A 21851-nucleotide genomic window follows, 5' to 3' on the forward strand; every position below is an offset into this window, starting at 1 on the left:
GGAACCACTATATTCCTGCCCTCATGTCATGGCATAATGATGCTAATATCTTCTCTTGCAGCATTTTGAAGTGCCAACATCCCTGAAGTTAATTGTAATTCTTGTTATTTCCTTTTGCCAGGGCAAAGTTTCTGGCAGTTGGGAGACATGCTTTTTTTTTTCAGCTTCAAAGAACCACAGGTCTTTTCACTTAACAGTGGGAGGGACTGATTGGTTTTAAAGTGGAAAATAGGTTCATTAAGCCTTGTGGAGGTGTACCTCATCTATTTTAACACTTTTTCATAAAAAGTGAAAAACTGCACTGCCAAAAATTTAGTGACTTGCCACTATTCTCTCTGTTGGTGACTTCTTTTCCTACTGTTTTACTTTTCTTTTTTACTTTCACCCTTGTACCTCAAATTACCATGCATAGGAAATGATCACTTATCTGGCAAAATGGATTATAGTCCACAAAAGCCTATGTTATAATAAAATAAAGTGGGTTAGTGCCTCCAGGCCTTTTTGGTTTTGTGCTCCTAATGTATCTGTAATAATGCTTTGGAAGCTAACCATGGCTAGGTTAGCTCCATTTCACCATCCTCTCATCTTCTTTCTCTCTCTGTCTTTTGTCTGATCTTCTTCTCCTTCTTGTTCTGTACACATAACCATGTGTGTGTGCATGCACAGGCACAGACCAGAGAACTGGATATCAAGGGAGGGTGTATTATACTAAATTATGTATGTTTAGAATTCTAATACTGATAAAGTAAAGGTAAAGGTTTCCCTTGACATTAAGTCCGGTCGTGTTGGACTCTAGGGGGCGGTGCTCATCTCCGTTTCAAAGCCGAAGAGCCGGCGTTTGTCTGTAGACAGTTCCGTGGTCATGTGGCTGGCATGACTACACGGAATGCCGTTACCTGCCCGCCGAAGCAGTACCTATTAATCTACTCACATTTGCATGTTTTCGAACTGCTAGGTTGGCAGGAGCTGGGGCTAGCAACGGGAGCTCACCCCGTCACGCGGATTCGAACTGCCGACCTTCCGATCGGCAAGCTCAGCTGCTCAGCAGTTTAACCCGCAGCACCACCGCGTCCCTATAACTGATAAAAGTACTTGAATAAAAATTTGAAACAAGACAATATAGTTAAGAAAACAGAACCAAGTTTTTAGGCAAAAGCTGGAATTTACTGCATTTTCTGCAAATGAGGCCAATGTACCCTTAGAGAATACATAATAAAACCATTTGCTTTCTGTTCAGGGACCTAGAAATTTGAAGAAGCAAATGGTATCTTCTCTGTAAAATAAGTGCTATCCATTATGTAGCTGTCTTTCCATATCTTATGGTTCCTTATCCAAACAGTATACTGATGATATATATGAAAGTATACCATATATTAAAGATATGCCATGCAGCTTTTTCTTGAAAAGTGCACATGGTTTCCATTGAAATCAATGATGCATATACACAAGTGAAAGCAACGTAGCCTGGATCCAATCCTAGAGACGTTATTCTTTCAATACAGGACTTCAATCCAGTGTAAAAGTTGGAAATGAACATTGTTTTAAAGAAGAAAGGATCTGGCAAGCTTTAATCTGGAGCAGGAGAGAGACCAATACCCAGAACCACACTCACACCTCAAGCCCAAAGGCTGTAAACCTCACAGCAAAGAAGGGAGGGATGCTTGAAATACCCCAGGAGATGCCTCAGGCAAACCTAAGAAGGGCAGCACTGAAGGGCCCAGATGCCCTGTACATCAGTGCTCAAAGTATGGGAGGCAAGCAGGAACTGGAAGTCTTGCTATAGGAAGCGGGGGGGGGGGGGCAAATGTGACATTTTTGGTGTTACTGAAACCTGGTGGGATGGACCCATGACTGGAATATAATACTGGAAGAATAGAATTTTTAAAAAAGAAACAAAAGGGTTTTGGTTGCTACAATACAAGAAGGATGCTGAGGAACTAGACAAACAAGAAAGAGATGAGTTTTACATCTATCTGAATTGCACAGGAAATAATTCCATTAGTGATTACCTGAGCAGAAGGGTCAGAGTAATATTTTTAATGAAGAAATGATAAATGATGGAAATCCATTTTTTTATAACTTATTCCAAAAACGTAAATTGCAACATATTGAAGGCTTTTTCTGCATCCTGCAAATCCAATGTAGCTGCTTCACTACTAACAGAATATACAGTGGTAAAATATTTACCAATAATCTAGTATTATCAGAGCTGTGACATCTTTTCATAAAGCCAGATAGTATTGGATAAACTATTGAATATAGTATCTTCTATAATCTTGATGCCAAAGTATCTGTCAAAATTTTAGCAACTACATTTAACAAGAATATTGAATGATGGATCACACATTATGTGAGATCCTTTCCCGTTTTCAAAATAACTGTTACAAAAGCATCATACTATAAGAACAGTAAGGATACATTATATATCTCTAACAGTATAGGAATGAAATTCTCCTTATATTTCTCATAACATTCATTTGTCCAGCCTTAGGGCCTTTCCAAATTTCATTGTGTCAATTGTATCAAGTATCCTATGCAATATTAGAGCGTGCAGCTAAATCTTTTGAATGTGTATACAACATTTTTGGAAGATTAATTCCATATAAAAAGCTATCCATCTGTTCTGGTATCTCTGCATTTTTATTAGCAGAATATAAATGTGAATAAACTGAGAATGAATTACTATATAGTTGCTATGAATTGTTCCCCTGGAATCACTTATTATAGACATTATGTTATTTTTATTAAATTGTTTCAAGCAAAAAGTGAACAACTCCCGAACTCCCCCCCCCACTCCAAATATAGCTGCTTAATACACTTCAGGGAATAGACTATATTCAAAGTACATAGTTGATCCTGCTCCCATTTTACAGCTCTAAAGGCGTGATACAATTCCAAAGTACGATTTGTAGTACAAACATTCAAGAGGCATCAGCAGTTGTCTTTACTTCAAAGGCTTTAAAGCATCCCAGACAAGCCTTACATTTGTTGATTCTCTGTTTATTTAGAAAAAAACCCCTATCAATATCTAGCAATGGTGTATTAAAATATCACTTCCCTCCAGGGGTATCTGTGGAGAAATAAAGTAAAAACGGCAGTCACAGCATTATACATATGTACAAAGGGGTAGAGCTTCAATCACATGACTGACTGCCATCTTGATTTTTTTGACCTCTCTAAGGATGCTCTTGCCTCCCTCTACTTTGAATTTTCTTTCTCAAAAACAGTGGCATTATTACTGAAGCATAATCAGAAATTGTGACTGAATCAATGTAATATTTTTTAACTGGACTAACCACGGATTGAAAAATTAAAAAATGGTCCCAATGTAAACATGTGCCATACAGGGTTGATATATTCCTGAAAAGTTAAAATGTATTGCCTCCCTATATCAACTAGATTAAATACCTTCAAATTTGCATTGAGGGCAGTCCAACTCTGAGGATTAATTTTTTTTTTACATTTTTTCCAACTGATTACTGGATCCAAGACTGAAAATCCCCACTTGTAATTATGTGACCCACTTGCAAGTAAAAAAAGTTTTGCAAAGCAATTATATAAAATATTTGGCTTATCTCTAGTTGGACTATAAAAATTTATCCAGGCTATCTAACTGCCTCCATTATCAACCACGATAACGTAATAGCTATTGGTGACCAAAATTTCTTGTGAAACTTAAGGATTTCTTGATTAACACTGCCACCCTTCTGGCCATATTCAAAGGTCCACTTATGTAAATCTGATGCATCCATTTTCTAGACAAAATGCTTTTAAAAATATATTTAAAAATATTTCTTGCAAAACACACACATACAACACACATTCACACACAGGTAACTTCAGGCTTCATTTTAGTTTGTAAAAAATATTTCTTCTCCTGACGGTATCTCTTAGCCCTTTAACACTCTATGATGCAAGTACCACTATCATTTAAAAAGAAAAAAGGAAAGAAAAATAATGAAAATGGAGCAGTTCTTCCTGCCCCATGGTGGCAGTTTCATTACTGCTAGATCCACTGTACATTTCCACCTTCATCAAGTTCTAATTGTGGGCAGCTAGTAGCCATGACCCAGTCCATTTTCCATTCATGTTGCATTATCTTTAACTGTCCTGTCTATCTACATTCTACCCCAAACAGTTAATTTACTTGCAGATGGCTGCAGATGAGGGAGTGCTAGATCAGTCGCAACACAATCAGAAGCTCTTCACTGGGCAAAGGATAGATACACTTTTTTCACAAGAAGTAACAGCAAATCAATTATAAGAATTATGTTATCCCTCTTCCACGTTGCTAATTATGTAACACCCTCACTTACTTCTTGCCCAGCTGGCGGGCCACATCACAGTGCTTGAATCCTTCAAGATTGTAGAGCCTTTTAGCCAGTCTTTTGGCAGCCTCACTGTCTGCCTTGCAGCCATTGATAAGAGTGTCTGTGCTTCCCTGGTCAAGTTGTTCTGTGCTGCCCATATCAGAATCTGAATCGGAAAGGCCATCTTTTATGTTGGCATCACTAGAATAACAACAGCAGCAACAACATTAATAAATGGCGGCTGTACTGAGTTGTGCAACTGTCAAAAATCTGGGAACCCCAAAATTGTTTCCTCTGGGAACCCCCCACCCCTCAATTAAAGCGTATCAAATTTTTAAATCTATTGGTCTCCAATATTTTGACATTTTATCAATTAATGTTATTGATTTTTATACTTTAGAAGTTATTTTTAAAAGCATTTCAAGACCGTACAGACTGAACCTATACATGTTAGAGTTGAGGAGGAAGTTATCATCTGAGGGTTGTTTTCCTATGAATAATCAAACCAGGATATTTTATACCTGGCTTGGGAGAGGCAAACTATGGCATGCAGTCTCGCAATATCCTATTTGTATATCCTCTAGCCCTCTAAGACTATACTGACAAAATTTCTGAAGTTTGGTGTAGGATTTGTATGTTTTTTCCAAAATTAAGGATGGGAATAAAAGTGGGATCCCATTCTCACTGTTAAATATCCCCCAATTGCTATTTTTAGGCTAATTTTGGCTATTTGTGCTGCATTTTGTGTGGGTTTAAGAGTGGAAACAGGAGTGAGATGTCCCATTCCCATCTTTAACCCTGCCAAACCCACAGTAGCACAAATGACCCTGAAAAATGACAGTGTAATGCCATCTGGGGGGCTTGAGGATGGGAACAGGAGCAACCTAGGAATAGGCCTCCCTCCACCCTTAAAAACCCTTCTAGTCACGTCATTGTGACATTGGATGGTCTCCTGCAACTTCTTGGAAGGTCAGAAGTCTCAACTGCAGTCCATGGGTCCTGCAACATTACTAATGAACAATGCAAGTTGCCGCTGTGTTCCTCAGTTAATAGAAATGGGAGATCTCATCTCCTTTCAGCCTTGCACCTATAACTGGTTGAGGGGAGGAAAATCAGGTGATGACAGTGAATACCATCTGAAAGCAGTGGTTGTGTGGGGTAAGCTCAGTGACAGAAGCCTTGTCCAACCCTACTGTAAAATATCTGATAAATACATTTGAATTTTATATATACTGTAAGTACAGATTGGAATGGGAGAGCCACGTTGAATAATCAGGTAGACCTCCCTCCAAATATTTTGATAATTCAAGAACTATCTACAAAGTTTCAAAATTACAATTAGTCAGATTTGCAGAGATCAATTAAAATGTATATAATCAAAAACACTTTCTGTGATGTCCCTTAGAGTACATTCTGTTTGTACTCTGAGATGTTCTAGCTACAGATGCAAATTCCAGGGGACTATCTCATTCTGTTTCATCATCAAGTGCAAGACATATATTTAGCAGCGAATGGAGGATTCAGCACAAACAATAATGTTCCCCTGGAAATGTGACCAGGAAAAGATTTGGCTATTATAGGGTTAGATGGCAGCAACGAACAAGCGGGGTGGGAGGGTTTGGTATCTCTTCTGTGAGCTAGTAGTTATCTGGGTTTTTGAAGCCCAGATGTGGTAGCTATCATCCAAAAAGCTGTTTTGAGACATGCTTTCTATTTTAAGGCATTTCCACATGGCAACCTAAGCTGCTTGTTTTCTGTGCTTCTCCCAGCTTTTTAAAAAACTGACTTCAGAAATTCCCATCTGAATTGCCATGGGTTGGCAATTGGAACAGGCTGGTGCTCAGTCCAGACAAGGGCCAGTGCAGAATGTGATGGGCTGTTCCCTTGCTTCTGTTCCTTCTCCTCTGTGGAGGGAAGCCAAGCATTCTTGGATGGCTGTGGTGTAGATGGATCTTCCCATACCTGGCTTTTCCTTTCTGCGACTGGTCCCACCTCATTACAGCAGTCTCCATGTGTGCTTTCCCTCATGGATGCCCTCCCCTGCATTCCTGCATTCTGCCAATCCCCTTATTTCTCCATTTATTTATTTATTTATTTTACATTGTACCAACAGTGCCCTGATGGACTGGGGCTGTGGACAGGTCCATCATTCCTTCCAAGGAATGATGAACATACTTGCAGAGTTCCTTCTTTTCAACCCCCTTGCAACTAGCAGTTGTTTGTTTTGGAGCTTGATGCACTATTCCTAATGTTTTTTTCTTTACAAGTTGCAAAATCAAGGGGAGGCATTGCACACAGAGAGCAGGGGTGAAGTAAAGAGAGGAGCAAATGTCACATAGTGCATAAAACTGAAAGAGTGCTTACGGAAATAGTGAGGATTGTCTGCAGCAAGAGCTTTTATGGAGTCCGCAAAAATCACCATTTGGCCACCCTTGGATCAACTGCTAAAAAGTCTTAATTTTGCACTTTTAAAAGAAAAGGGCATAGTGATCTGAACAGGCCAGCAGCCCAGCAGGAAATGGCTGTGCAGAGCAGCAACCAGCCAAGAAGAAGCGGCGTGGCAAGCCACTCAGCCAATCCCAGCTGGGGCTATTAACTAAATCAGAATGGAGTGCTTGAAACAATCTGCACTGAAGGGTACAAAGTAGCTTGGATTATTTTTGAATTGTTGGAAAACACACATGGATGATGGGCTAGGAGAGGAGCATGATGTGCATTCCTGCACTCCAGAGGAGGTGGGTGACACGTATTGGCAACAAGCTAAGTGGGATGTGCAGATATGCCCAAAGTGTAAAAGGCAGAGAAGGTTATAATGCTGTTAGCCTATTATTATTAAATTAGTACTTTTATCTGTACTGTGGCTGACCTTCAGACGTTTTTAAATATGTCCTATTTCCTATAAAGTCGCTTTAACTACTCTCGGGATCTAACCTGCTTTCTTAATCTAGATTTTGCATTGACATTCAGCATGCATGTACATTTTAAAAGTGGAAGATAATGAGATTAATATATTTGTACAATGCAGAAGGAATCCACAGGTATCCTAAGAATAAAATTTTCAAAAGCTTCTTTTCCAAGTTTGTTTTTTGCTTGCTTGCCATGCCAGTGTGCTATGAACTAAGGCCCAGGATTATGAACTGTGCTTTAACATTGTCCATAGATAGGAAGGAAGAGAGTGCACTAAATTACTTTGGGAGAATGCGATTGTGACTTTAAAATCCTTAAAAATCTCGTGTTTTTTTTTTGGAATATAAAAATAATTCATACATGGTATTAAATTTCACAAACCTCAATGCAGGAGACTTTGGATACAATGGGCAAAACTCCCATTGTGGTGCCATCATTTGCATAATGACATTCCAATAACTTGCAAAATGACATCATGCACTTGCAGAATGACATCACCCCAGGTGACATTTAACAATCAGGAATAACATACATCTTCCCCCAACTAATCTGCTAAATTGAGGTTTCACTGTATTATCTTTTCCATTTTACTTGAAAGATTTAGAGGAAATTAAAAAAAAATTACACAATGGTCTTTAGTATTTAATGCCAGGGTAGCTCTATTGACTCTTTTACAGTTGTTATATCTTATCTTTTGTCTAGAAGCTCAAAGCCACTTATGGGGTGCTCCCCCTTCATTTTTTATCGACAACAACAACTTTGTGAAATTGGGTGGGCTGAGAATGTGGATTTTCATAGCTGGAAGTCTTAGTCCAAAATCCTAACTGCTAAAACCACACTGGCTGTAAGCTTTACTCCAGCAAAACACTTGAAAGTTGATTTTTGGGGGTTGGGGGTTGGGATGAGGATCAGTGGTATTTAAAAGTGTAGAATATTAACACAGCAGCAAAGCATCCAGAATAATACTTAAATATTGTTTTATTATTTATTTGTTCTCTGTTTTTCAAGTAATTGAAAGTAAATCCTAACAGATTAGCTCCTTTTACACAGATGTCTTTTTGGACAGCAGTATTAAAAGTTGAAAAACAATTAAATATTGCCTCTCAACGGTAAAATGCATTTCTTTACACTCTCAATGCAGGTTTTTCATTTAAAATCATCATCATCATCATCATCATCATCTTTATGTTCATTAACCGGTTAACAAAATACACTGTAAGTTACTTAATTTAGAAGGTTTTTTTAAAAAACCTTCCCCTTATACCTGGTTTGTACTGTAACTAATATATAAATTATATACAATTAAATATGTTTAAGAAGGCAGATTTAAACTGAATGGCTGACTTAAACTGATGGTGTGCTCTACAGACAGATGCACAAAACAATGCCATTTTGTAGATAGTTTTCATATAATGATTTGATAAAAATCAGATATCATAAAATTTATCAAAATGTCTCATAAACTTTCCCAGGAGAGTTTAATTTCTCTGTGCATATAAACAGCTACTTAAAAAAGTATGTTCAATCGATTGAATAATACCTAGAACATAAGGATATTTATGTCCAGGAAGAGCATTTTAGCATATCTTCCTTCTAAAACTGCTGACAAGAGAACATGAAATCCTGCTATTGAAAAAACTCAGTTACGCAAAGGAATTAAGAGAATTGTAAAATAATTTGCTATTTTAAATCTCTGACTCCAACTTTTACAACACTCAAAAATCTGAGGTCTTTTCCTTCCCCCCACCTTCTTTGGTATAGTTTTTGCTTTTTGCTTTTGGCTCTTACGCTTTTTTCCCAACATTTAGTGTTTTGAAAATAACAAAACAGCATTTTGTTAATCAGTACAAGGCTGAATCCACTTTTTCAAAATAATGAAAACAGCTTTAAGAAGCAGACTCTGGAAGAAATCCCTAATTATATGTGGAAATAGCGCTTCCATGTCTCCTTAACTTTGCATGCCTGCCATTTGTCTTCACTCCTTTTTATCTCAGGTAGCCAAAACTAGCTTGCAAACTTCATGAATCAAAGACTATTCGCCCTGTCTTATGACAATATGTAAATAACTAGGGCTGCCGGCCCAAAAATGTGTTTTAAGCACTCATTAAATATGACTACTGTTAAATGTTACCAAAATTTTAATATAGTAACAATACAAATATTACTGAAAGTCTAAGATAATAGTTTAATCAACTGAAAGTACAAAACAACATTTGAAGAGAAAACAGTGGTTAACATGGATAGAATAAGAAAATAGAGACAATGACAAAAGGGCACAAAGATGTCATTGCTTAAACAATATTGTCCTTAATTCTTAGCCCTACTGATTAGAAGTACCCTCATCGAACAACAATAAATTAAAGGAAACTATCAGCCCCACTAACATATTTACTGGTGGAATCAATTTAAACTAGTACTGTACACATGTCACTACCATTACTATTACCAAAGCTATCATTGCTGCCTAGCTGCTATTATGAATATTAATAGTAACTATGCAATGCGGAAAACTGAACTGATTCATTACATGTTCAGCTCTAAGCATGCAATTAAATAACAGCTATAGTATGAGAAAAGCAAATTACCTGACTGAATTACTAAGCTTTGGAGGCTTTTCTTCCGACCTCTCAATGTGATAGCCGTTAGGAATATTTTTCAGTGATACTTGGCTCAGCACATTCTCGGACTGGCTGCTGGTGATGGAATGCTTCAGGGGACTCCCCAAATCACCATCCATAGCCTTGGCCATTGTTTCACCCTGTTTCTCTGTTGCCCTGGGCTCCCCAACTTCCTTCTGGTTAGTGAGGAATTTCTGTTCTGAAAGTTCAGAACTTTCTTTGGTTCTTTGCTGAATAAGAGGTGTGAGTGGAGCTTCAAAGCTAACACAGCTGTCTGTCTCATCTGTAAGGGAGAGCACATCCAAGGAGTCCAGGCTGCTGTAGTATGTGCCCTTCATAAGGTCAGATTCCACGATTTTTTCAAAAGTAGAACTGAATCCATCCCTGATGTCTTTAAATGCAAAATCTTCCCTGTCATAATTGCTGCAACTGAGCTTAGATTCTGCAACAATCAAGCTGAAATGGAAGGACACATCAGATCAGTTAAAAATTTGTGCACAGTAGATGCTATTTTTTGTAGACTTTAGCGGGTGATTTGGGACCAAATAGTAGAATTACAAAGAAATAATGTTAAACATTTGCAATGAATCTGCACTTCATTTTTGCAATAATCTAGATTCAAATCCATTTCACAGTAGCACAGCAGATTTGGAATTCCTAATAATTCCTTCTATATTTTCAAGAATGAAGAAGACAAATTGAGTGTTTGATTTCTTAGAAATTTCTACATCATGCTGAAGAAGCAAAATGTTTTTCATGAAGGGTGGCTACTGACCACAAGAGATAGTTGGATACTTTGAAAAATAATCCAATTTAGCTCTGACTAAATGTACTTTGATTGAGATCTGAATCAGAAATAAGAGATTTATATGCTCCCAACTCTTTGTTGTTCAGGAAATCATTGAAGACCTGGTTGTTTTCCCAGGCCTTGGGAACAGGGTGATTGTGGAGCCCCTTTTTGTTTTGGTTTTGTTCTGTTATTTTTGCTCTTCCACTTTGTTGTACTCTTTATATGCTGGGTTTTTTTTTTAACTGTCAGTGCCCAGAGTTGTTTAGGAGTTGGGTGGCCTATAGATTAAATAAATAAGACTTGGGAAATTGAAGCTTCCTGTCCCGCCAGGGATAGTTTAAGACACCTTTGTGTTTTAACAGAGGGGCATTACATTTGCATCATGCATTATAGAGCCTTTGAATCAGTAAAGTATTTCCAACTTTCCAGTCAGAGAAGAAAGGCAGGTGGTCTTTTAATTTGTTTTTAAATCATATGCTAATTGTTACTGCTGTTTTTTTATAATATTATATGACATTTCCAGGCATAGTTGTCTTTTCAGTGGGAATTCATTGTGGCCAGCTTCAGGCTGTGACAGGGAACCCCTGATGCCCCATTTCCGATGGTTAAGAAGTAAATCCATCAGGCTCTCAAATCTGTCCCTCTCTATATTTCATATGAAAAATGAAAAGTATAGGGCTGGGCAAACTTTGGGGAAGCTTCTTCCATAATAAACACTCTTCTGACAATTCCTGTAAACCAGGATTAGATTCTTGAAAAGTCTTAATACAGCCTCCAAATCCTGAGACTGGATCTGATGCTTAAGAGAGAAAGCTATTTTAGCTTATGACCCCCAAAGTGTTTACAATCATTTGTCTTAGAATTCTTCTCAGAGACAGCAGAGATCATAGCTTAAGGCACCTAGTGACACCCTGTAAGTGTTCCCAAGTTAATATGCCAGCCTTTTAAATTATAAGTCACTGTAGCATTGAGCGAAATGAAGGAAGATAGAGCAAAAAAAAAGAGACACTTTTGAACTAATGGCACCTACAAAATTCTTGCTTCCTTGGGACTATTCTAAAGTGACAGGGAATTTTGAAGAACCACTGAAAAATAAGCATTAATTTAAGTAATAAATGAATGTTTTGCAGCAGTGCTGTTCCTTGGGATGAAAAGGAATTCTACCATGAAGCTTTCTGAGAATACTTTCTGGAGCTTCAGTCCTAGTGGATCAATGGAAAGATGAATGGTAGCAGAAACAGCTTCTCTTCTTTTAAAGGAAAATCATGCTTTCCAGGAAGTGCTTTAGGAGAGGCTACGATCAGATAAAGGAAAGAAATATGCAAAACTCTGGCCTTTACTTGGAAAGCATGTAAATGTATCCTCCTCTCACTTTAACCCTCTTGCAAATTTTTCTTCAGATTTTTAATTAAAAAGCAGAGGAAATATTGGACTGAAAGTGCGCTCCCTAATTGGGCAGATAAACAGAGTGGACTTACCCCTGGTCCACTCATCCCTAGTTGTTACCTTATGTGCTCTTCTCCGTCCTCAGGATGAAACAGCTCTGCAACATCCTGACATGATTGCAAACCCTTATTGCTCCTGCTGTCATTGAGTAACAACTGGTTTGCCAAAAGCTTCTCTTTGAAAGCAGCACTGCCAGTCCTTGGGGTGGTTGGAGTTTGTGCTCTGTTTTTACCATTCTCTCTGCCAGGCTTAGATTCAGCAGGTAACCCATTTGTAAGCACTAGGCTGCTGGTGCTGTCACTGCCGGTTCCTAATTGTCCTTGCAGGCCGTCCCCCTTCTGTGTACTCCTCTCCTGCCACGTGTCTGTTCCTGCTTCCTGATGTCTGCTTGCATTGCCTGGGCAGTCATCGTCTACTTGGGTTCTGCTCTTCATTGCTCTGAAAGGCTCAGCATCATTCTGAATCCTGGGTGTGGTTTCTGGAGAGTCACCAGGCTCTGCAAGTTGCTCCCTCTCATTAGAGAAGATCATGGCTAGTTGAATGCTGGAGGTATGTGATTCATTACACTCTGCAGTTGGCAGTGGAATATTTCCACTCATCTTCTATTGAGTCTAGCGTGTCCTGGGCTCCTCTGCCTTCTCTCTTGATTATGACCCTGTTACCTGTAATGACAAGAAAATAGAAAAATACCTGAATCTGTAACAAGGTGGTTTTAAAAACTGAATTGTTTAAAATAGTGGTAACATTCATTAAAAGATATGAACCTGCCAACTGCAGAAACTCATGCAGCTGATGAAATACTCTAGCCCACAATTGCTCATAGCTTAATAATTGGTTATTGTAATTATCCTTCACAGAGTCCTAGTGCCTCAAAAATTAGTTATTAACAGTTAAAAATAGTAGCAGAAAAAAAATTAAAGCACAGCAGGTAAAAAATTAAGGCTGTGCAGCACTTCAGATTTTCAAAGTCAAGAAGGTGCTTTGGAGCACAGGGGATGCAAATGTAGCCCTTGTCTTTTTTTTTTAATCCGTTCAGTTGTGTCCAATTCTCGGCGACTGCCTGGACGAGTCCCTGCAGTTTTCTTGGCAAGATTTTCAGAAGTGGTTTGCCATTGCCTTCTTCTTAGGTCTGAGAAAGAGTGACTGGCCCAAGGTCACCTAAGGTGGGACTAGAAGTCACAGTCTCCTGGTTCCTAGCCCAGTGCCTTAACCACTACACCAAATTGGCTCTCAGCCCTTGCCTACAGCTCCTTAAAACAGCCATGCTTTTTCTCAGGAGCCTAGTCTAAGCCTTTCAATTCAACAGAATTCTCTGAATTGCTGCTATTTCAATAAAGAAGTTACTCTACTCCACTAGTATTAACTAACAGTATGCAAGATTCTCGACCAATTTTAATTCCTGAATGCTCTTATGGCTATTCAGTTAGAATGGATTTTTCCCTTAATTGGAATGCTGTACCTTCCTTCTGATTTCACTCTAAAGATCCTGAATTAAGCCTAAATCAACCCACTCGGTCATGTCTAGAAGCAACTGAGAACGAAAAATCACAATTCACTCTTTTCTTCAAATTATTCCATTTGGTAATTGTTCACAATCTTAAATACCCTCCAGATGACCAACCTTCTGCTCTTCCAGTCCTATTCAACCCTCTACTCAGACCAGGATGCCCTGACAACAGTAACTCGTGCCTTATTCACCATTTGGTAGGACTACTGGAACAAGCTGTATGTGGTCTGCCTTTGGAGATGAAGCTAGAACAAGTGCAGAATGCAGCAGCTACTGTATATTATTGGCAGAATAGATTTGCCTGTCTAGTCCAGGCATCTAGAGAGAGCCTGTCGAAGATCCTTCCTCCTCATGAGGTTTGAAGGGTGTGAACTAGATAACAGACATTCTCAGTGGTAGCCCCCTTCTTTAGAATACCATCTCCTTCTGGAAGTATGGATGATCCCAACCTTGCTGGCATTGTACAAACAAACAAAAACCATCTTGCTTGAGTATGATTTCAGTTCTTAATTGTTTCTTGGCACTTTGTCATGTGTTATTTTTGGATGCTCTGTTTCATTTCAAGAGCCTCGTGTGGCGCAGAGTGGTAGGCAGCAATATTGCAGCCGAAACTCTCCCCACAACCCAAGTTTGATCCCAGCGGAAGCTGGATTCTTGGGTAGCTGGCTCAGGTCAACTCAGCTTTCCATCCTTCCGAGGTTGGTGAAATGAGTACCCAGCTTGCTGGGGAAGGTGACGACTGGGGAAGGCAATGGCAAACCACCCCGCTCTATAGTCTGCCAAGAAAACATCGCAAAAGCAGCATCCCCCCAAAGGGTCAGACATGACTCAGTGCTTGCACAGGGGACCTTTCCCCTTTTACCATGTTTCATTTCAGTCTATATCCAGAGTCTGTCAAGATTGAGGCAGCATATAAATTTTGGAGAATAAATAAAAAATATTTTTATTTTATTACTGTCATGTTCGCCGTTTCAATGCCTCCGAGACATCGTAACGTTTCTCATGTCATTAATTGGTTGCGTGTTTCATCTCTCATGGGAGGATGGCACTGCTTATCTCTTGGCTTCGCTTTGGAATGTTTCCCTATTATCTGTTATGTTCAAGGTTGCTTTCCCAGGCTAGCACGTCTGACGTTTGCTAGCACCTGGACCGGGCGGGGCTGCTGTAACGGGGGCGGGACACGTGTGCACTGGAGGAGTTTTAAGTTTGTATTTGGCGCGCTTTTGCTCATTCTCAGCTTTCTCTGTATTTGCCTTAAGTTCCTAAATAAATCAGATTTCATTTAGCAATCCCTTGTGAGTCTGAGTATTTGGGCTGGGCAATCATTACAATTACGTTGATTTATATGGCTGCCCATCTTGCAGATGTAGCTAACAACACATTAAAAACATTACAAGAACAAAATGAACAGAGCACAAAAACCTACAATAGTTGACAAGAACAAACCCAATAAATGCTTGATGTATAAATATAAATTCATATGTCAAGCATTTATTGGGTTTGTTCCTGGCAACTATTGTAGGGTTTTTGTTGGAAGTTGGATTGGAAGAAGATCAGTGTGGTTTTAAAATTGGAGGATGAAACATCAATAACCTGCACTACGCTACCCTGACAGCCAAAAATGCAAAGGATTTTCAGGCTCTAGCAATAAAAGTTAAGGAGCAAAGTGAAAAAAATGGGATAAAATTAAATATAAAGACGACCAAACTAATGACAACCAGTAGAACAACCAGCCTTAGAACTGATAATGAAGATATCACAGTGGTGGACAGCTTCTGCCTTTTAGGATCAACCATCAACAGTAAAGGAACAAGCAGTGCACTGCAGCCTAGCACTTGGTAAAGCAGCCATGAAGGTCTTGGAAAAGATCTTTAAACACCTTGATGTGTCTATACCTGCAAAGATCAGAATCATGCAAGCCATGATATTCCCTGTGCCACTCTGTGGAAGCAAAAGTTGGACTTTGAAGAAGCAAGATAGGAGGAGTATTGATGCCTTTGAACTTTGGTGTTGAAGAAGACTCCTGAGAATATCGTGGACAGTCAAGAAAACAAACCAATGGATCATCAAACAAATCAACTCAGAGTTCTCACTTGAGGTGCAAATGACCAGGCTCAAATTATCCTACTTTGGACACATTATGCAAAGACCCAGCTCTCTGGAAAAGGCTTTAATGCTGGGAAAGGTGGAAGGAAAGAGAAGAAGTGGTAATGTGGATGGACTCAGTTACAGTGGTGATGAGTGCTCAGTTGGAAGACTTGAAAGACTAGGTTAGGGATAGATCGTCATGGAGAATGGCTGTCTATGTGGTCATTAGGAGTCGAAAACTCTGTGAACACAATAAGGGCAGAGAAATACTGATGTTTAGCCTCCGCCCCCTTTACCACCATGAGTTAGGTCTTAACAGCAGCTCTAAGTCGTGCTCAATCACATTCACTCCCTGTTATCCTCCAGTGGTGCTCTAAGCTCTCTTCTCTTGTTTCATTTCCCTCAGCTCCTTGATAAACCAAGGAGAGACCCAGGATTTGTAAGAGGAGAGAGGCCACATAAGGGTGATCCAATCCAAAGCCCCAGCTGCCCTCTCATTCCAACAGAGAAGACAAATTGAAGTCCCCTAAGATCATAAACCTGGGAAACTCCACCTGGCCACGGAGTCAAGGAGCTCGGGCAGGGAGGCTGCAATACAGCAGGAGAGCTGGAATAGGAGCAGCAATCCCAACCGATCCCTAGAGCCCTGCTTAGCAATCAGGGTCTGGCATCCTGTTATCTGCAGGCAGTGCCTCTGCAAGCCACGAGAGCAACTCTACCACCCCTACTCGGGGCTCTTGGCTAATGCCCCACCAAAAACACAGCTGGGTGCTTTTCAGAAAGGGGGACATCCCCCTGTGTGCCCAGCCAAGACTCATTAATACACACCAGGTCAGTCCTCTCATCCATGATTAAGTCACAGAAGAGGAAGGCGTTATTACAGGCCAACTTGGCATTCAGCAGCAGCAGCCAAAAGCCTCTGAAGGTCCAAATGGGGTGGATTGCAAGGAGCCAGAACACAACATCACTACCAAACAGCAGGGGCACATTTCCCGAGTGCAGCCTGACCCCTGCCTCCCATCATACCTCTCCCTACCCATCAGTACTGCAGTGTTCCTGTCTGGCCTCAAATAAATAAAATGGCCTATATTTGCAAATCTATTAAGACCTCAGTACTATATAAGCACATGCATATCTACATTTGTGAGCTCACAGAAAACTCCTGGCAATCAGTCCTTGCCATTTTCCCCATGATCCTGGCCAATAGCTGAATGCGCAGAGCTCTCAGCCAATGTCTACTTCTCATTTTTCGAGCTGAACAAAAATTGGGAATAAATCTTAATGCTGGTTTGAAGGAGAAATGTGCAAAGGAAGAGAAAGGGAAAAATGCATGGAATGTTCTCAAAAGCTTCCCAGTTGCCATGATAACAAACCTCTGTTATGTTACAACCCCCTTGCCAGCAATTTTACATTTGAGGACATTTATTCTCACCCATACATTCATGGGAATTTTCTCCCCATAAACACATGGAAATTTTATATTAGTATGAATCTGAGTTAAACAGCTTGAAATATTTAAATCAACAAATTATATTTTTGTAGGGATAATTATTCCAAGGTTTTTAAATGAACGCATACAATAAGCAAAACCCTATTGTCCATGAAGTTTCTTGGATCAAATTTAGTCTAAGCTAACTGAATAACCTGACACTTTATCACAGTATTTCTCAACCTCAGCAACTTTAAGATATGTGGACTTCAACTCACAGAATTCCCAGAGAAACACTGCTTTACCAAATGGTTGCATGACATCCACTCATTTAGGTAAAGTACCTTTATAATCATCAATAATTATTTATTGATAATTTTTATATCTTCTGCATATACAGTAGTTACAATTTGTGTTCAGCTCCAGCCACCTTAATTCCAAAATATTATTTGGATATTGAGAGGCCAAGGGATCTACAATGAAGTTATTGCCTTCTCTGTTGCAGCACCTCCCCTGTGGAACACCATCCCGCTCCCGAGGTACATCTGTCTCCCCCCTGGCCAAGTTCAAAGAGCTCTGAAAAGCTGGCTCTTTCCCTGGGCCTTGGGTTTGAGTGGGAGATTCTGCATTTGCTCATCTTTTAATGGTTGTTTTTCTTCCAGACGATGGCATTTGGGATCCAGAGTCATTGCAGAGTTGGGCGACCTTAAAATTTCTTAAATAAATAAAGGCCATCCTTTGTGAATTTTTAATGGGTGAGTTCTTATGATACCTTGATGGATGAAGAAATAATTCCATTAAGGCATTACAACATTTTAATCCATCCAATAATAACTGGAGGAAATTAGTTTTTTTCTAAACCAAAACATTTCCCCCCAAATTTACTTGTACCATATCAAAAATAATTTTTAAATTGTTCTACTAGACTTATATGTCACTCCACTCACAAACAGCTCTGAGTGGCTTTTTCTGCCACCAGCAAAGCCACTACTGCGAATTCTCCTATTGTGTTTCTAAAATATTGATTAGCAGTCTAATGTTTGTTGAAGGCTGTCACCCATTTATTGTGCTGGACCACACAGGATGAATGATCAAAGGTAATATACAGTAATTTGCAATCTCTGTGGCAGTTACACCATTGTCTGAAATAGATTAAATGGGACAGGCTTTTTAGGAAGCCAAATATGAATTCTGTTTATTCAGGCATCTCAACCCGAGCTAAACTTTCCAGATGCTTTTGAGTGCCATACCAAAAAAATAGGCATTTGTAACAACATGTGACTTTGCAACCCGGTGTGGTCAGACGGACACACTGCTGTTGAAGCGCTCTGTACCAATGAGAAATGCTTTGGAGGGCTATGGAGTTGTGCCATTGTGAACACAAATGGTATTTTTGTCATGATAGAAAAGTCCCATCTGGTTTTGTAGACAGGCATGGTTTCTTGCTTTTACACGGCACTCCTGGAACGTCCACTTGACCGGACATTGCAGGGTCATGTGAACATTTCTGAAGTGCTGCCCAGAAGAAGCTTGAACTGGGGGAGGCCTGTGCTGTTATAAGCACACAGGGCTTTTTAAAAATTAAAAATAAAATGAAATACAAGGAAAAAATTAAGTTCCTTTAGCCATCATCTCATATACCATAAATGCAAATCTCATTCCTCCAACATGAGAATTTGTTTCAGAATTCCTTCTCTTCCTAATTAATCGTTCATGTTCCTTGTCCTTCATTCATTCATTCCACATTTACATCCATTCCTAGAATAAAATATAGTACAAGTTAATGGATGAGCTAAAGCTACAATTACTGCAGTAATTTCTAACAACCAGATTTGCAACACTAACTGCCACGTGAATAGTTCTGTGTGGTATTAGTGGAAGGCAGTCTGGCCCTGATTTGGGGGTTAATTAATTCATTAATCTTTCCCTGTATCTTTGTTAGTTGAAGGAGGTGATATAATTCTTCAATCCCCCAGACCTCCAAGTTCTAAGAGGATGAGACAACTTGGTCCAAGGTCCTGCTCCTCATCACTTAAAAAGTTATTTATATTCATGGCTGACTTCCAGCAGGGGATTGGCAACCTGAGATGTGTCTCCGCGAGCTCCGCAGTTGACCCAGCAATACGAACTTTTTTTGGGCTTAGGCAGGATTTCCTAGAGCCCAGAAGTATTCTCTGGATTAAGGAGAACCCTAGGAATTATCCCATTTGTCCTCCAGACGGCTGGAAGCAGCCAGAAGACCGCAAAACAGCATTTCATGATCAACTAGTAAGCTAGCAGCTGGGAGGCAGGGATTGCCATCATTTCCTAAGCCATGTTGAAGCCTTAAATGGACTCAAAAGCTGCCTACCCCATTTCTAAAACACCATTTTTTTTTCTTTTTAAATTATTATTAAGGAGAAGCTCTTTGCAACAAAGAAATGCAGAATCTCTTCGTGGTTTTTCATTACTTTTGTAAATTCTTAATTTGTTAATTTGACTTTTTTTCTAAATATATATATTTTTCTCTTTCTTCTTTTTAAATTGTATTGTTGGATTTAAAGACTTTCGCCTGTTTACTGTTACTTCTTTCAAAGTCTGAAGGATTACAAAAGAATTACCCACTTCCTTGAATTTGTAGAACTGAGCTTTGATGTATCTGCTTTCCTGTGAGAAACGGCTTTGTTTACCTTTATTTTTCCACCCCGGCTGATTAACACTTCCTTTCTGAAAGACAGCCTTTTGTCTAATATCCTGAGGCACTAGAAGGCGCCATAACATTCCATGGAGAGATATGGAAGATTTTAAAGATATCTTTAAGGAGCTGTACCTCAAGGTTACTTATGCTTTGGACCATATTTGGAAAAGAAGGTCCTGGTCTCAAAGAAAAAAGTGATGAGTAACGTCCCAAAGCCAAAAAGTGAAGGGAAGAAGATTCACCTCTGGAATGTTAATTCTGAAGAAGGAAAAGCTTTGGGTGTAAAAGGAACTAAAATGGCTGCATTCTTGGAATATCAAGATCAAAGACAATATTTAAGCCTCAAGGGACGGAAGATCCTTGAAGATGAGTTGGACTTTACAAGGCAAGTCAAGGATTGCAGGGAGAAAGCCTTGTGTGTAACCATGAGATATATAAATCCTTTAGTTTACTTTGAAGTGGGTTAGCTGTTTAATTGTGTTTATTAGGATGGTCTATTAAAAGGTTTAGACAGATGTTTTTGCTTTTGGGATAATGAATTTACCTTGGGTAAAAGATATTAATAAAGTTGTTTAAATATGTAATGGTAGAGATATGATGTTTAACATATAAATACTTTGGTTAGGAGTAAAATTGTAATGAAGAAGGATAATATTTGTTTATCCGTCTATTAAGGGGGGTAATTTTTTATGTTATAAAAATGTTTGTGTATGTATATATGTATGTCCATTTCAAGGGGAAAATAGTGTTTTAGAGGAAATGTTATATTGAGAATGGAAATGTTTTTAGAAGTAATGCTCATTCCAGTTTGAACTAGAGTAAGAGGCTGATATTGACTTATCCATATCTTTGTTGTAGAAAGTTGGAAGTTAGTATGGATGTATTATGTAGTATGTAGTCTTTTTTTGTATTTTCACGCTTTTTAGTTCCTTTTTTCTCTTGTAGTATACTTTATTTCATCTCTTGTAGTTTTATGTGTTTGTTGAAAAACTTAATAAAGCTTTATTAAAAGGGAAAAAATATTTTAAAAAGTTACTTATATTCGTACCCTACATGACTTGCTTTTCATTTCCATAATACTGCTGTTGAGACCAACCTGTTTCCTACTTAATGCCTCCCAGCATTATTACATCATGTCTCATTACTTATACAGTCAGAGTAGTGGTTTTTACAATTTATTTTTCATGCAAAAAACCCATACTATTTATGGAATATAGAACTCAGCAATCTAGCTGAGAGGCAGGATGGCCTTATATAATATGTCTGGCACACTGAACCTGGTCAAGATCAGCACAGCAGATGCAGCTATAGCCTGCCATGCTTCTCTACTGAATATAATGTTACCCCAATTTTTTTGGTCAGGCAGCTGAGTGTATCTTTTAGAGAGGCAGTTTGGTCTAGTGGTTAAGGCTGCAGGCTAGAAACCAGGAGTTCTAGTCCAACCTTAGGCATGAAAACCAGTGACTTTGGGCCAGTCACTCTCTCTCAGTCCACGACATCAGGTTTGAGCACCAAGCAGGTCAATCAATTCCTGTCACAACCAATGGATCAACATTAGGTTGATCAGAAAAAGGGACCCTGCACATGTGGGAAAAATGCTAGGAAGAAAAAACAAAAGAAAAAAAATGTTGAGTGTATCTCTTTGACAGATGAATTAAACTATTGTCAGTCCATTTAATTTCACTTATGTTCACTGCTTCCCATCTTTATGGCCAATTTTTAAAATGTGGGGGGGAAATCATTTATATTCATATACAACTGATCTTAAAATATTCATGGTGCATTTCCATTTTCTCTGAAGGATATATCTTTGTATACATACTTACCTATAATTTGTTTATTCCTAAAATGCTATAGTTTCCTTATAGCAGAAGATCTCAGGGAAATACAAAAGAAAATCAGAATTATAATGCACAATGTTCTTATAAGGAACTAACATGGTATGAAACATCCTTAAAGCATCACACAGCAGAATAAATATAAGAAAATGAATAGACACAAAAAGAATAATAGAAGATGGGACTAGAAGACTTCCCTGAGAGAAATTAAGTACAAGATCATTCTACGGCCATGGGGCAC

General features: G+C 39.0%; 1 protein-coding gene across 1 annotated transcript in view; it reads right to left on the reverse strand.

The window, feature by feature from the left end:
* Positions 1–21851, reverse strand: part of PSD2 (pleckstrin and Sec7 domain containing 2) — an 83266-nt gene that overhangs the window by 51582 nt on the left and 9833 nt on the right. The window contains exons 2-4 of the mRNA XM_063300185.1: positions 12132–12733; positions 9803–10291; positions 4317–4511 (exon numbers count right to left, since the gene is read on the reverse strand). Coding sequence (XP_063156255.1) covers positions 4317–4511; positions 9803–10291; positions 12132–12670 — 1223 coding nt within the window. The 5' untranslated portion in view covers positions 12671–12733. The remainder of the gene's footprint in view (positions 1–4316; positions 4512–9802; positions 10292–12131; positions 12734–21851) is intronic.

The sequence above is a fragment of the Candoia aspera genome, chromosome 3, assembly GCF_035149785.1.
Source record: "Candoia aspera isolate rCanAsp1 chromosome 3, rCanAsp1.hap2, whole genome shotgun sequence".
Classification (NCBI taxonomy): Eukaryota; Metazoa; Chordata; class Lepidosauria; order Squamata; family Boidae; genus Candoia; species Candoia aspera.